General features: G+C 57.3%; 1 protein-coding gene, 1 long non-coding RNA gene and 1 other non-coding gene across 5 annotated transcripts; 2 read left to right on the plus strand and 1 right to left on the minus strand.

The window, feature by feature from the left end:
* The first annotated feature begins 219 nt into the window (after window positions 1-219).
* On the plus strand, window positions 220-10,042 carry LOC129405657 (uncharacterized). The gene is made up of 3 exons (XR_008630725.1): window positions 220-547; window positions 8,619-8,934; window positions 9,814-10,042. It is a non-coding gene; the product is annotated as an uncharacterized LOC129405657 (long non-coding RNA).
* On the plus strand, window positions 907-1,034 carry LOC129406356 (small Cajal body-specific RNA 15). The gene has a single exon (XR_008630961.1). It is a non-coding gene; the product is annotated as a small Cajal body-specific RNA 15 (non-coding RNA).
* FSD2 (fibronectin type III and SPRY domain containing 2) lies at window positions 2,206-12,908 on the minus strand. 3 transcript variants are annotated; one of them, XM_055142574.1, is made up of 15 exons: window positions 12,782-12,908; window positions 12,318-12,454; window positions 11,302-11,376; window positions 9,902-10,511; window positions 9,663-9,758; window positions 8,393-8,623; window positions 7,760-7,782; window positions 6,952-7,073; window positions 6,119-6,274; window positions 5,869-6,003; window positions 5,161-5,311; window positions 4,837-4,970; window positions 4,039-4,177; window positions 3,422-3,598; window positions 2,207-2,820 (listed from the first exon to the last, which is right to left on the minus strand). In XM_055142574.1, exons 4-15 carry the CDS (start codon window positions 10,466-10,468, stop codon window positions 2,568-2,570), a joined length of 2,184 nt encoding a protein of 727 aa, XP_054998549.1. In that variant the 5' UTR covers window positions 10,469-10,511; window positions 11,302-11,376; window positions 12,318-12,454; window positions 12,782-12,908; the 3' UTR covers window positions 2,207-2,567. The 3 variants fall into 3 exon arrangements, with proteins under 3 accessions (XP_004617589.2, XP_054998549.1, XP_054998548.1); XM_055142573.1 differs by lacking the exon at window positions 11,302-11,376; XM_004617532.2 differs by lacking the exons at window positions 11,302-11,376; window positions 12,782-12,908 and having other exon boundaries at window positions 2,206-2,820; window positions 12,318-12,729.
* Between the last annotated feature and the right edge of the window lie 454 nt (window positions 12,909-13,362).

The raw sequence follows: 13,362 nt of genomic DNA on the forward strand, positions 1-13,362 counted from the left end.
CTCGCGTCATCCGCGTCGCCATCTCCCGCGACCAGCGGCTGCCAGGAGGGCACGGGGCGGGGCAGCGGCAGGCCAGCGCCCTGCACCGGCCGCCCGCCGTCCGCCGCGACACCGGAACCAGGCGTCTCGGCGCGCCCTGACGTCATGCCGTGCGCGGGGCGGGACTTCCGCCCCGACCGGAAGCGCGGAGGCCCTTTTTCCGCCGGAAGGAGGGAGCGGGGCTGACCAAGGCTCGGCATCGGCTCTCGGTGTCGCGTGGAAAACATCTTTCGAGGTTTGGTAGGAGAAATTCAGCACGTGTGGGTGTGAGGCGACTCTTGGCAGTGGGAACGATCTGGAAGCTTCCCGAGCATGCTTGCGTCCTCCGCCTCCCCGCACCGGCCGCGTTGCCGGCCTGCCCGCCGTTACGGGGCTGTTTGCATTCGGAAGACAACTGTATGTGCCCTCCAGTGTGTTCGGCCGCCCGGGCTTGACACTGGAGATGGAGGGGGACATCGTGGCGCTCTCTGCCCGCCTGGACTGGCTCCCGGACCGGGGAAGCGGACAGGTCAGTGGTGGTGGTACAGCCACGCAGGAGGGAGGCGCCGCGCCCAGACCTGACGTCCACGCTACTTGGTCTGGGGAGACAAGGACAGGGAGCACTTAGTTCCAGAGCACACTTCTCACCCACCCCAGCTTTGCCGGATGGGGGTCTGGGCTAAGCAGCCAGAAGGAAGGAGCCACTCCTCATTGTAGAATAATAGGGTGCCTTTGCCCGGAAGAGGCCATTCTGTGAGAGAGGTTCCCGAGCGATTGAAATCTCGGGGTATTGGGTCCGGGACAGGTGTGCACCCCCAGACAAGCGGCCCCGCCCGGGTCCTCTGCCGTCTGGGGGCAGCCATCAGATGCTGACTCAGCCCTTTGCCTCTGGAGACGGAGCAAAAGGAGTCCTTGAAGTCAAGCCGACTCTGCTCTGAGCCTCCGAAATGAAACAGGTAGAAAGAACAGGTCTTGTGTGCACAGTGAACGCAAGGCCTACGTATCTACCAACACGGCCTGGAGAGGGAAGAAAGGGAGAGGCGCTGGGGAGGTCTTCCTTACTGCCTGCCAAGGTGAGGAGGGGAGGACTTTCTAAATAAGAGAAAAGTTTGACTTATTTGGAGGCGATGTGGATGGGGTAGGGGGACTGGACTATTCCTGGCTCTGTGCTCATCATTGATTCCCATTGGTGCGGGGAGACCTAATGCCAGGCAGGCACCTTACCCCTCTACTCTCCTCTGGCCCAGGCCCACACCTCTCCTGCTGGCTCAGCTCCCTAAGGTAGAAACTGGAACACAGGAACGCCCCCTAGGCTCAACATGCACTTGTCAAAATAGAGTTAAAGAACACTGTAACAGTCATTATAAATAATAAAAGCTATACTAGGTGGTGTCTGAACACATTCCCAAAGGACACACACCGTAACACATCTGTTACTGTTAGAGTTGTCCTGAGGTCAAGAAGACAACAGGTGCCTTTTTGAACTGTGCAGTAATTGGGGGATGTGGTGACAGGGTTTGACTTTGTGAATATGTTTTTCCTCCAACAGATTTATCAGCAGGTGAACATGCTCTGAGGTAATGTTGCCCCTTACTGAAATTTACTTCCACCAGATTGTTTATGGATTTTAAGAAATTTGGAATATTTTACTCAAACTATTTTGTTTGGTATATTTTTTTTGTTTTGTTTTGCTTTTTGGATCACACCCGGCGATGCTCAGGAGTTACTCCTGGCTCTGCACTCAGGAAGTACCCTTGGTGGTGCTCAGGGGACCATGTGGGATGCTGGGAATCAAACCCGGGTCGGCCGCGTGCAAGGCAAACGCCCTACCTGCTGTGCTATCACTCCAGCCCCAACTTAAAATTTTTTTTTTAATTTTGTTTGGTTTTGTTTTAGACTTTAAAAGAAACTTCCTGTAGATAAGAAATATTCAGACAATGTTCTCTCTCTTTTTGGGGGGTGGGGGAGAAGCAGAGTTTGAACTACACCCGGGAGTACTATTCCTGATGGTGCTGGAGATGAGCTGGGTTGGCTGCATTTGCACGGCAAGCCCCTTGTCTGCTGTACTGTACCTGGCCCTGAATAAAGGTCCTTAATGCGGAATAATTGTGATCCTTGAAGTTGGTCTTGAGCATTGTTTAAATTAAATGAATATTAAGTGTCAAAACCAATTTTTTTCTTCGCCAGATAAAATTTTATTGAAAATGTCAGGTGCTGAGATTTTATCCAGGATCACCGAATTCCATGTGGAATAGTCTACAGAAACTTACAATCCCGAATTCAGACTTTCTGTGTTTTCCACGTCCTGTTGCTACTTGAGGCAGTTTCAGCCGATGAGGAACAGCTGAGCGGGTTGTAACTGTGGACAGCCTGAAAGGACTCTCAGTCCTGGGTCTGTGCTGCCACTCCACAGCTCAGCAGGCAAGCGTGGCGTAGTCACAGGTGGTAGCTGGCAGTGTGAGACTCTGGCCATGGGATGTGATGGCTAATCCCATACGCGCACTGTGCCCGCACTGGATTCCAGGCGGGTGAAGGCAGAAGGCCTGGATCTAGTAGAGAGCAGCCCATGTGGGCATGGGGATGCCTTGGTGTATCTTCAGACTCCCAGGCTGCTCCAGAGAGAAGCAGGGGTGTACACAGCGGGGAAATGCGCAGCTGAAGGTGAACAGGTGCTGAGAAATGTCCACGTTGAAAAAAGAGAGTTTTGCATTCTCGTAGTCTAAGAGGACACCAACTCTCTGTGGGGACACCGTGATCCGTATGTCTGGCGTTGTCTTACTGTGCAGAAACTTGTACGTGGACCTGAGGAGGGAACACTGCGTCAGGAAGCTTCGGAGACTGCAGACCGGCTCTTTACTGAGCGTCAGTGTTTCCTAGTTTGCTTTTGGGCCACACCGGGTGGAGCTTGGGGGTTACTCCTGGTGGGCTCAGTGAGGGGTGCACATGGGGTGCCGGGGGTGGAATCTGGGTCTGCCGTGACAAGACAGATGCCTCCCTGCTGTCCTCTCACCCCCGTTCAACACTCCTGTTTCAAAGCCACATTTTCTAAACTGTCCTCAGAAACATTTCACTCTTTGTTGTTTCAGGGGTTCTTCCTGGCATTCCTGGGGGAACCAGAGCTGGGCCTCCTGCATGTTGAGCATGTGCTCTTGCCACTGAGCCATCCCTCTGGTTCTTCTTCCACAAAGCAGAACATGGGATGGGTTGGGGTGATGGCCTGAAGGGCTGGAGGGCATGCCCGGTATGCATGAGAGCCACCTGCACCCTGCCACCAGAGGGCCTATCAACGCTGCTAGCATGACCCTGGCACTCCCCAGCACCACTGGGCACTGCTTGGCAGATCCCCCAAAGTGGACAATGTGGGTCTTTAAGGCTCAAACACCTGGCCACAGACAGCACTCACCGTGGCCTGGCAGATGTGTGTCGCATGCACCAGGAGAGGTGGTTGGCCCCCAGGTCCTCCTGCCTGGGCACGTCCCCCACGGCCACGCCTACTGTGTAGTCCAGATGCGCATCCACCTCCACCTCCCAGTAGTGGCGGCCTCGAACAGGAATCAGGTTCCCCAGGACAGCGACACACCTGTGAGACGGAGAAACGTGACTGGGGATGACATGTCGCTTGGCAGCAGCATGCTTTCCACAAGATGCTGGAGGGGGAGGGGCAGGCAGTGGTGGAGGCGGTCTCTAATGGGGTGTGGGCGGCACGCCGGTCTCTGCCCACCAGGCAGAGCACACCAGCAGACCCCCAGGCTCAGATGCCCCCATACCTCTCCACAGGGGAACTCTCGCAGGGGCTCCCCAAACCTCATGCTGCTCCCCAAGATCGTTCTAGTGGTCAGTCCTGCCCTCAGCGCCCCTCATTGGGTAAGCAGTGCCCACAGCTGCAGATGGAGACTGCCCCAAACTCAGAGCTCCAGTTCTAAGGGGACAAGGTACTGCTTCAGCTCAGTGCCCAGCTTCACTGGAAAGTGCCCATGCCCTGTCTGTGCCTGTCTCCTGCCCCACCCCTGTGCGTGCTACCTGGAGAAGCGGGTGCTGCTGGGGGGCGGCCCCTTCTCGGCGTGTTTCTGCTCACGTCGCACCACCCTAAGTCCGTCTTCATCCTCAGAGATGCTCAGCCAGGGGTGGCAGGTGTTGGGGTCCAGGGGGAAGCAGCTGCCTGTGGGGGAGCACCAAGCTGTCTCACTCCTGCTGTCTGCACACGGTGCCTGATGCCCAGCCTCCCAGGATGAGCTCCTTCAGGTGGCGTGGATGATGCCTCTCAGGCTCATACCACGGGGCCACTTCTGGCCCCCCAAAGTGGGTAATCATATAAGCCAAGGAACATTCTGGTGCCCCACACCTGTGCCTCTGCAGCCTGAGGCGATGCTCCCTGCAGGGACTGGCCACATGCCTCTCCTGTCTGTGGGCTGTGAGCGTTCTTAACCCTCTCTCCCACTTGGCCTTGAGGCGCCCTGCCCACTGCCTGCTTGAACACCTGGGCATGGCTCACCCACCAGAGCAAAGGTGGTCTCTGCTTACCCAGCAGGGCAAGGATGTGCTCACAGACTTCTTGGCTGATGGCAGAACTCCAGGAATCCCTTTGCGCCCATTTGGCGGCTCATCCCCCCCCCCCCGCCACACACACAGGGACAAGTCTTGAATCCTCCTGAGGAGCCTGGAGAGAAATCTGAGTTCTGTTGGGTGTGGAGCCACAACCAGTGCTGCTGGGATCTACCACAAGGGCCCGGCACGGCCCCCAATCTGCCCCCTGCCTGGCCTCATCTGAGATCCCTTGGCGCCTTGATTTCCCCGCAGCACTGTTACTGGGACACTGACCTGTGGTGTGCACGGTGGCGGGCTGGCTGCGGGCACTGGGTCCCCCCACGTTGAGGGCCCGCACAGAGATGGTGTACCTCTGCCGCGGCTGCAGCTGTACCAGGGCCTCACAGGTGGGGATGCCCACCACAGACCTGCGGGCAGGCAGAGGGTGAGCACAGCTGTCCGGCCACTCCTCACTGCCCAGTCAGCCTGTGTGCTGCAGCTCCTGGGGCGAAGATGCACGGATGCGGATTCTCTGCACACGTCTGGCTCTGGGCTGGCCTTGGCCACCTCCCTCCACCCAGTTATGGCCCCTCGAGACCGAGAGTGCCCCACACTCACTCGGTCACACCCGACATGTCAGGAGTCTCCTCGGGGGTCAACTCCACCGTGTACGAGTCCACAGGGTTGAGGTTCCCTGAGTCCCAGCAGATGAGCGCGGCCTCCTCGCAGCTCCGAAGTTCCCGGATCCTGATGACCGGGGGAGAGGGCGCTGCGGGGGTGGGCAGCCTCTGCTCAGAGCAGTCCCATGCCAGAATCATCCCATGCCCCCCACCCCCAGATCCCACCATGGCCCAGTGCAGTGCAGCCCGGATGCCACCGCCCCCAGGTCTAAAGCACCTCTTTGTTTTACAAGAGCATCCCTACGAGTGTGCACCCCCCAATCTGTTTATACCTCCCCCAGGGATGGTTTTGGAGGTGTGGCCTTAGGGCGCGCAGGAGGGGGCTTCCTAAAAACCCCATGGAACTGTCTCCTGCTGCCATGGGCAGACATGGCAGAACAGGCCAGCCTGAGGACCAGGAGGGATTCCCCCCAAATGCACAGCCTGAGCAGGGGGAAAGGGTCTGTGACTCTAAGGACAAGGAGAGCAGCCCAGCAGGATGCAATTGGCCACATCAGAGGGCACAGTGGTGCCGTGAGCCTTCCCATGGGATGCAGCTCCTTCCCCCCAGGCACATGAATGGGGATCAGGGGAAGAAACAACATTGGTTTGTGCTACCCGCCTGAGCGAGGTAGGACCCAGTCCCGGGAGGATGGTCTGGCCTCACCTGTCATGTACACGGCTCGCTCACTGGCAGGACTAGACCCGGCCTGGTTCTGAGCTATGACCCAGAACTCGTATTGGGTGTTGGGGACCAGATTTCGCACAGAGCAGTACGTCTCTTTGACAGTCATCGTTAGCTCTGGAAAAACAAACATGGGCAAGATCCAAGCCCAAGGCTCAGCATTCCCTGTGCCAAGCTCTGGCCTTGCACGTCATTACCCCCACGCCCACAGCATAAGTGGGTCCTGCCTCACCTGCTGGCTCAGTCCCGGGAGAGCCATCCCTCACAGGCCGGTAGCTCAGCCGGTAGCTCTCCACAGTGTCGTCCGAGTACAAGCTCCAGCACACGCGCACTGATGACCCAGTGGCCGAGTTGGGGGCCTGTGGGTTTATCACAGGAGCAGATGGAACTAGAAAGAGAAAAGCAAGAGTGAAGGAGGTCCCTGCCCTGGCCCTCTGTGGATCTGTGGCTTTGGCAAGGCAGGGCAGTGCAGAGTGGACAAAGAAGGAAAATGAAGTCACAGTGCAGGAAACTGGGGGCCATGCCATGGTTCTGTTCCATGTCGCTGTCCCAGCAGGTCGATCCAACAAGCGCCCTCCCAGAGCTGTCTCTCCAGCCCCCACAGCACATTCTCATGAGCAGTCTGGCCCCTGTGACTTGCTGAACATACATGCCCCTGGCAGTTTCATGCCTAACACCCACAGGGCACTATACAGCCACGGGGAGCCAGGCCACAGGGGCCAGACAAGCTGACCAGGTTCACCCATCTGGGCAGAACAGAGCTGGGCTGATCGCCAGCCTACTCAGGTTTCAAAGTTATTTGGCCGGCAAAGACAATGCCGTTTAGGCTCCCTGAGAGGTGGTCCTCCCTGAGTGTCCAGCCTGTGTCCCCTGGAGTGACAGCTTTCAGCTGTTAGAACTCCCGCACTCAAAGCACAGGAAGCTAGTATCGGGGGCATGAAGCCATGGATGAGACGCACACCAGGGGTGGAGTGGATGTGTGGACACTGCAGGTGTGGGTGTTCGGATGCTGCGGTTGTGGGTGCATGGATGCAGCGGATGTGGACCCATGGGTGAGCTGCGCACCTGGGGTGGAGTGGATGTGCTCCATCAGCTGCTCCACATCCGAAAAATCCAAGGTCTGGTCCTCCAAGTCAGGCTGCCCCATGATCTCCACGTCCGTCTCTGTCTTCAGGAACTCCCCCAGCCTGCGGGTGGAGACTGGGCAGGAAGCCTGGCCCCATACTGGGCCCTTCTAATCTCCCCACGGCCCTGGTGGCTTCTCACCCAACCTAGGAGGCTGCCTGGGGCAAGTGGCCTTGGTTTGTGCCTCTTGAGGTCTGAGGCGGGATGAGGATGGGCATGTAGCCACCAGCTGCAGGATCTGGGAAGACTCCTGGGTGGGACCCGGGATTTCCCACCGCCACTCCTGTGGGATGTGCCTGTCTGTTTTGGTTGGAGCCACACTAGTGATGCTCCCAGTGGGGGCAGAGCTGGAACTCAGGCTGCCCACTCACCCACCAGGCCTGTCCTGTGTCTAAGCCCACCCCCCTCATAACCTGTACAAGCCAGCCTCAATCCACATCTGAGTCACCCTATTCTATAGAATTCCCGCAAGATGATCTCTGTCTGTGGTGGAGGGCTGGGTGCTGTCCAGCTAGCCAGTCGTGCCCAGTCATGGGCTTCATGAACTGTTCGACCCTGCAGTGATGCTGTCTGAAGGGGTGCCGTGGAGGTCCCTCCTAGAGAATCAGGGGTCGAGCACTGCAGTCTGTCAGCACTGGGCAGATGCCGGAGCCAGGTGGGTAGTATACACACACCTGACCCTGGCGCAACCAAGTCTGAATATTTGGTGTCTGAACCAAGACAATCACGCTCAGAGCAGAAGAATTACCTGTCAGCCATCACCAAAGCATCCTGAAAAGGAGAAAAGTTACAATGATTTTGGAAATCAATCTCTTTTCTAAAGCTACAAATAGGGGAACATGTAAAACCTGGAAACTGGGAGAATGCAAGCGACCACCCGCCCTCCGACACCCCTGAAAGCACGGCTGGCTCGCAGTGCCCAGGAGGAAGCCCAACGGCTCCCCTCCCTGCCCGGGAGGCTTCCAGTTTCGCTCACTGCACCGGTGTCACTGTCCGCTGTGTCTGTCTGGGGCCCCACACACTGGGTCGGGAAGGAGGTGCTGCTGAGTAATGGCTGCTCTGGAGTCAAGGCCACTCCTTTGAACCCAAGACCGATTTCTTGGGGACAGTCCATGAAAACCAGGGAACCCCGCTCTGACAGGAGGAGCTGGGCAGCCCAGCACACAGGCAGGCTGAGCTGGAGCCTCAGGGAACCAATAAACGGGGTCTCTGTGCTGGCCCGAGCCTGACTCCTCAGTGGTGCCCCTGAAACAGGAATTGCAGGAGCGGCAGGACAGTGGGGAGGGCGTCTGTTTGCATGTGGATGACCGGGTCCAACCCCTGGCAGGAGTGATCCCTGAGTGCAGCCCAGGGCTCCGAGGGGCCATGTGGGGCGGCCTACCCTGAGGAAGTCAGCCTTGCCCTGGTGGCACAGCTCCTCCACGGTTTCCATCAGCTCCCTGCACGTGTCCAGGTTCTCCCCGCAGCTTACCAGCTGCCTGTACAGGGCACCCAGCTTCTCTCTCTTCCTCTCCCCAAGAACCTGGATCTTTTCTTCATATTTCTGAGCCAGCGTTTCCAGGATCTCGTTGTAATGAGACTCAAAATTTTGTTCTTGTTTCCCAAAGTTCTCCTGAAAGACAGCAGACCTCAGCCCCATGTCCCTACCAGGGGGAGAGGCCACTGTGTGAACACTGGGCGAGGATCAGGGCTCTCCACCCAGAACTGGGACAAGACCAACTCTGCCCACACCTCCGTTCCAGCTCCCCAGCACCACCCTGATCTGTGTCCAAATCAGCTGCCGTGGGACGCCTGGGCCATCGCCATGGACAGCTGCCAGAAGACCCCCCTAATCACCAGAACCATGAGACCCAGACGAGGATCATGGCAGTGGGAGGAAGGGTGCTCAATGGCTGAGGGGCAGCAGGCAGTTGACCCAAGCTGGTAAGTGTGTGAACTTCTGTGTGTGGACCTATGTGTGTGTCTAACCTGTGAGAGACACTGTATATAACCAACCCAGTGTGATACAGTGTGTGTGTGTGAGAGAGAGAGAGAGAGAAAGAGAGAGACCCATGTATAACTCAGCATATACGTGTGAGAAACCCATGTGTGACCCATGTAATGACCCACATGTGTATGAGACCCATGTGTGACCCAAGGTGTATGTGTGAGACCCACGTCTGACCCAGTGTGTCTGTATGAAACCTATGTGTGACCAGTGTGTGTGTGACCCATGTGCGACTCTGTGTGTGTGTGTGTGTGAGACCTATATGTGACCCAGTGTGTGAGACCCATGTGTGACCCGGTGTGTGTGAGACCTATGTGTGACCCAGTGTGTGTGTAACCCATGTGTGACCCAGTATGTGTGTGAGACCTGTGTGTGACCCAGTGTGTATGTGAGACCTATGTGTGACCCAGTGTGTGTGTGTGTGTGTGTGAGAGAGACCCATATGTGACCCAGTGTGTGTGTGAGACCTATGTGTGACCAGTGTGTGTGAGACCCATGGGTGACCAGTGTGTGTGTGAGACCCATGTGTGACCCAGTGTGTGTGAGACCTATGTGTAACCACAGTGTGTGAGACCCATGTGTGACCCAGGGTACATGCATAACAGTGGGCAGCAGCAGGGGCACAGATGAAGCCCAGAGCAGAGCTGGTCAGGCCAGCCCCTACCTCCACAGTGATGAACACCTCCTCCAGGTGACTGGCAAAGTTCTCCATCTCCAGGATCTGCTGCTCCAGCTTGTACATATTCTTGTGAATCTCGTCCTGTCCCGCAAGAGACAAGGGCACATCAGCACTGCCCTTTGCTTCTCCTGTCCAGGGTATTCAGGGCTGGCCAACTCGACTCAAGCAACCGGGGAAGAGCATGATGGAGGATGTCATGGAGGAGTGGGCTTGGACTAACTCACCCGGGCACCTTCCAGGGCTTTGCTGAGTGGGGTCACCTCGTGCTCCCGGTGCTCCTCAGAAGCTGCTGCAGAGCCTCTCACGGGAATTCTGCAAGTGACGCAGAAGCCATCGGGCGCCTCATCCTCGTCCTCCTCCTCGGGGATGACATAGCACTCATAGTCCTCGCTGGCACGGCCGTGCGTGTACCGATAGGCCTCTCGCAGGTCCTGGCATGCCCCAGCCGGGCCCCAGCCACCCCAGCCCAGGTCCTCGGTCCCCATGGCCTCCCCGCCTGGCCTCCGGCCTCTCTGTTCATGGGTGGCCTGGCTCCTCCTCAGGGAGTACGGTGCCAACTCGCTCAGGCCAGGCTGCAGGGCCCCATCATCTGCCAGCTCGTCCCCAAGTTCCTCCGTGTCCTCGAGCCCGTACAACTGGGCCAGCTCCTCAGCATTGTCCCGCGGACGGTGTGGGGCCGGGCCGGCCAGTTCTGTGGGCAGGAAGGCCAGCCTGTCCTCAGCATCGTACAGGTCCAAGGGGTAGTAGTGGCAGTCGCGGGGGCCAGGGGACCCCGCAGTTTCCTCTTCCATGCCCAGAGGGGCCTTCCTGGACAGGAACCACCAGTGGCTGGCCCTAGGGCACAGAAGGGAGGGGAAAAGCACTGAGTGGCAGGAGGGACCGCCCGGAGGGGCATGCTGGACCAGCTCACAGCCATGTCTCGGTGTCGACAAGGTGAGGGCAGACAGTACTAATTTATTCACCACTATTTTATTTTTTGGTTTGGGATCCACACCAGGCAGTGCTCAGGGATCACCCATGATGCTGTTCAGGGACTGAACCCAGGTCAGCCGTGTGCAAGGCAAGTGAGATGTGCTCCTTCTCTGGGAGGACAGACATGAGAAACTATAATCATGCAGAGTCCCCACTATTGAGTACACAGCCCCCCACGTGGGGATGGGGGTCCTCAGAAGTGCCCCACATTTCTCATGTGTCATAATGGTGACAGTGTCCACAGACCTTGAGAAATAATCTCTAATCCGGCAACACAAGCGGCAGATGAGGGACGTGGGTTCCACCCCTGACACTGTGTATGGTCCCCAAAGCTCTGTCAGGCCTAGGACTCAGCACTGCTGGGTGTGGGAAAATCATTTTTTAAAATGATTAAAAAATTATTTTAATCTAATGATCACAATAAATTATTACACACAGGAAAAAATCATAAGTTACTTCCTGATGTTATAAATCCATACATTTGGTGGGGAGAGTTTGGGGTTTGGGCTATACCCACAGCTCTCAGGGTTTGCTCCTAGCTCTATGCTCAGGGATCAGTCCTGAAGGTTCCCAAGGGACCCTCTGCAGTGCCAGATAAGTGACTCCCCTTTGGTGAGACACTATTTCTCCAGCCCCTCAGCATGGCACTTACCCCCACTATCCGTGGGCATCCTCTGCAGCCATTGTCCCTCATGTCCACTCCCAAACAGCACTGCTTCCTCAGCACCTGGGGACAGGGGTCCACAGCCACCCTGGACACTGCCCTGAGATGCTATTTCCAGCTCTGACTCCCAGGTTTCCTGCAGGGCCCCGCCCTCTGTCCTCTGCCCTCCGCCCTTGGTTGCCTGTCACACTGCAGGCTTGGGAGAACTGAGGCTCTCTGAGACCAGGCGGAGCTGTTTCTGCCCAGAGTGTGGCTTTCCTGGGTCGTCACTTCTACCAGACATTCAGAAGCAATGACCGCCTGTCACTAGCAGAGTTCAGGCAAAGTGTGCGGGTACTGTGTCAGGGTCACGTCAGTAGTATGTAGGCCTGACGCTCACACGGACTCAGGGTGTGGGTACCGTGTCGGTGTCACATAGTATGTGGGCTGAACGCTCCACATAGTTTCTGGCTGCCCAACAGCAGCTGAAGAAAGGCAGGAGCACCCAGATAGAGAGCAGCCTGAACTTGGGGCGCTGACGAGCACATGCATCACTGCTGAACTCCAGCGACTGAGGAGCAGTCAAGGAAACTTTTCTCTGCGACCAGTTGCAGAGTTTGCACAACAGCTGCGAACAATGTCTGGTGCAGCCCTCACCACACTGGAAAGCTTTCTCTGAGGGAGGAGCTGGCATAGCTCGGGAGAGAGGACAAGCAGGCCATTTTCCAGCACCAGAATCCAAGCACAGAACTAGGTCTTGTCTGCATGCAGCACCCACAGGGAGAAAAGCCACTCACAGGGCTGATCCCACAGCAGGGGAGGATCCCAAACTGAACTGGGAACCAGACCACACACATGAGGACCCTCAGAATGCTAGCAAGGACCCCCGCCTCCACCTGCACCTGAGGAAGCCTCCATCAGCCAAGGCATGTCCTGGAAGGCTCACACCTGCTTGCTCACACCCAGCCCTCTGCCCTTCACTTCCAACAGTCCCTGAGCACTTAAAATGGTAGAGAAGCACTTACCTGCTGGGGGTCCACGACTCCTGGCTACAGGGAAGGGGAAGCGGGAGCGTCTGCAGGCCTGTGCTCCCTCCAGAGGCCCTCAAGGTGACCTCTGCCCACAGCAGTAACCTGAGCCAGTCCTGCAAATAGCAGCAGGCCTGCAGAAGATAGAAGCCCAAATAAGGGACTGCAGGCTCCAGTGTCACCAGGAGGTGGAGAGCTGCAGGGTGTGTCACACGTGGAGGGCCCTGCTCAGTCCCCGGGGCCAGGCGGTTACTCTGAAGTAAACAAGCACGACTCATGTGGGCAGGACCCAGCAGAGCCTCTGAACAGATTCCATCTGCTCTCCGGGGCACTCAGGCTGGCAGTCAGCGCCTCCCCAGCCCCACTCCCAGCCCTAACTCATCCCATGAACTGGACTGCAGTCTCCAGAGACACCCCACCCCCTCCATTATCCCCATGGAAAAAGGACAGCACCCCATTACCTTAAATAGGTGGACCTAGGCCGGCAGCCTGAGCTGTCTGCGCATCCTTCGTGGAAGCATTAGGATGCAGTCGTGTGAAAAACTGCAACAGAACTCTTGGAAGACAGACATCCTCAACATGCCCTCCTGGGCTCCCCCAAACACTTGAACAAAAACAAGTGCTTGTGGATTTTGATTTTTTTTTTTTACAAAATCTTGTTGAACTGCTCACGATTCAGCCTGGTGCTTGTTGCTAGAGGCTTTCACTAGGAACTCCTAAATTGGACGGAGTTTGCGGTCTGCGGCCAGTCTGACCACCCTAAGTACAGGGCCTCGAGTCCGCGGCCCTGGAGATGGGCGGGTCGGCTGGTCTCGACTCAAGACTGTAGGGCTCTGAGTAGGCAGCCAAATCCCTGGACAGCACTGTGCAAAGCCCCTGGACAGGAGGTAGCCAAGGTCGGCGGTACTTCCTGGTAGTTCCCCAGGTCCGCGCAGTCCGGCCGGGGCGGAGTCGCTCGCGGACGCTCGGCTTTCTCATTGGCGGGGCCGAACCCGCCCCTCGCGGTGCAGCCAATCGCGAGCGCTTCCCCCCTCCCTGCAGG

This window comes from Sorex araneus, chromosome 6, assembly GCF_027595985.1.
Source record: "Sorex araneus isolate mSorAra2 chromosome 6, mSorAra2.pri, whole genome shotgun sequence".
Taxonomy (NCBI): Eukaryota; Metazoa; Chordata; class Mammalia; order Eulipotyphla; family Soricidae; genus Sorex; species Sorex araneus.

Bases quoted from the DNA above. Each gene is read 5' to 3' on its own strand.
- FSD2 (XM_004617532.2), bottom strand. From the start codon at position 12,598: ATGAGTCGTGCTTGTTTACTTCAGAGTAACCGCCTGGCCCCGGGGACT. The intron at 8,624-9,662 runs GTAGGGGCTGGC...GCTGTCTTTCAG, and splicing joins AGGTGTTCATCACTGTGGAG to GAGAACTTTGGGAAACAAGA. The intron at 4,971-5,160 runs GTGAGTGTGGGG...GCCTGCCCGCAG, and splicing joins GACATGTCGGGTGTGACCGA to GTCTGTGGTGGGCATCCCCA.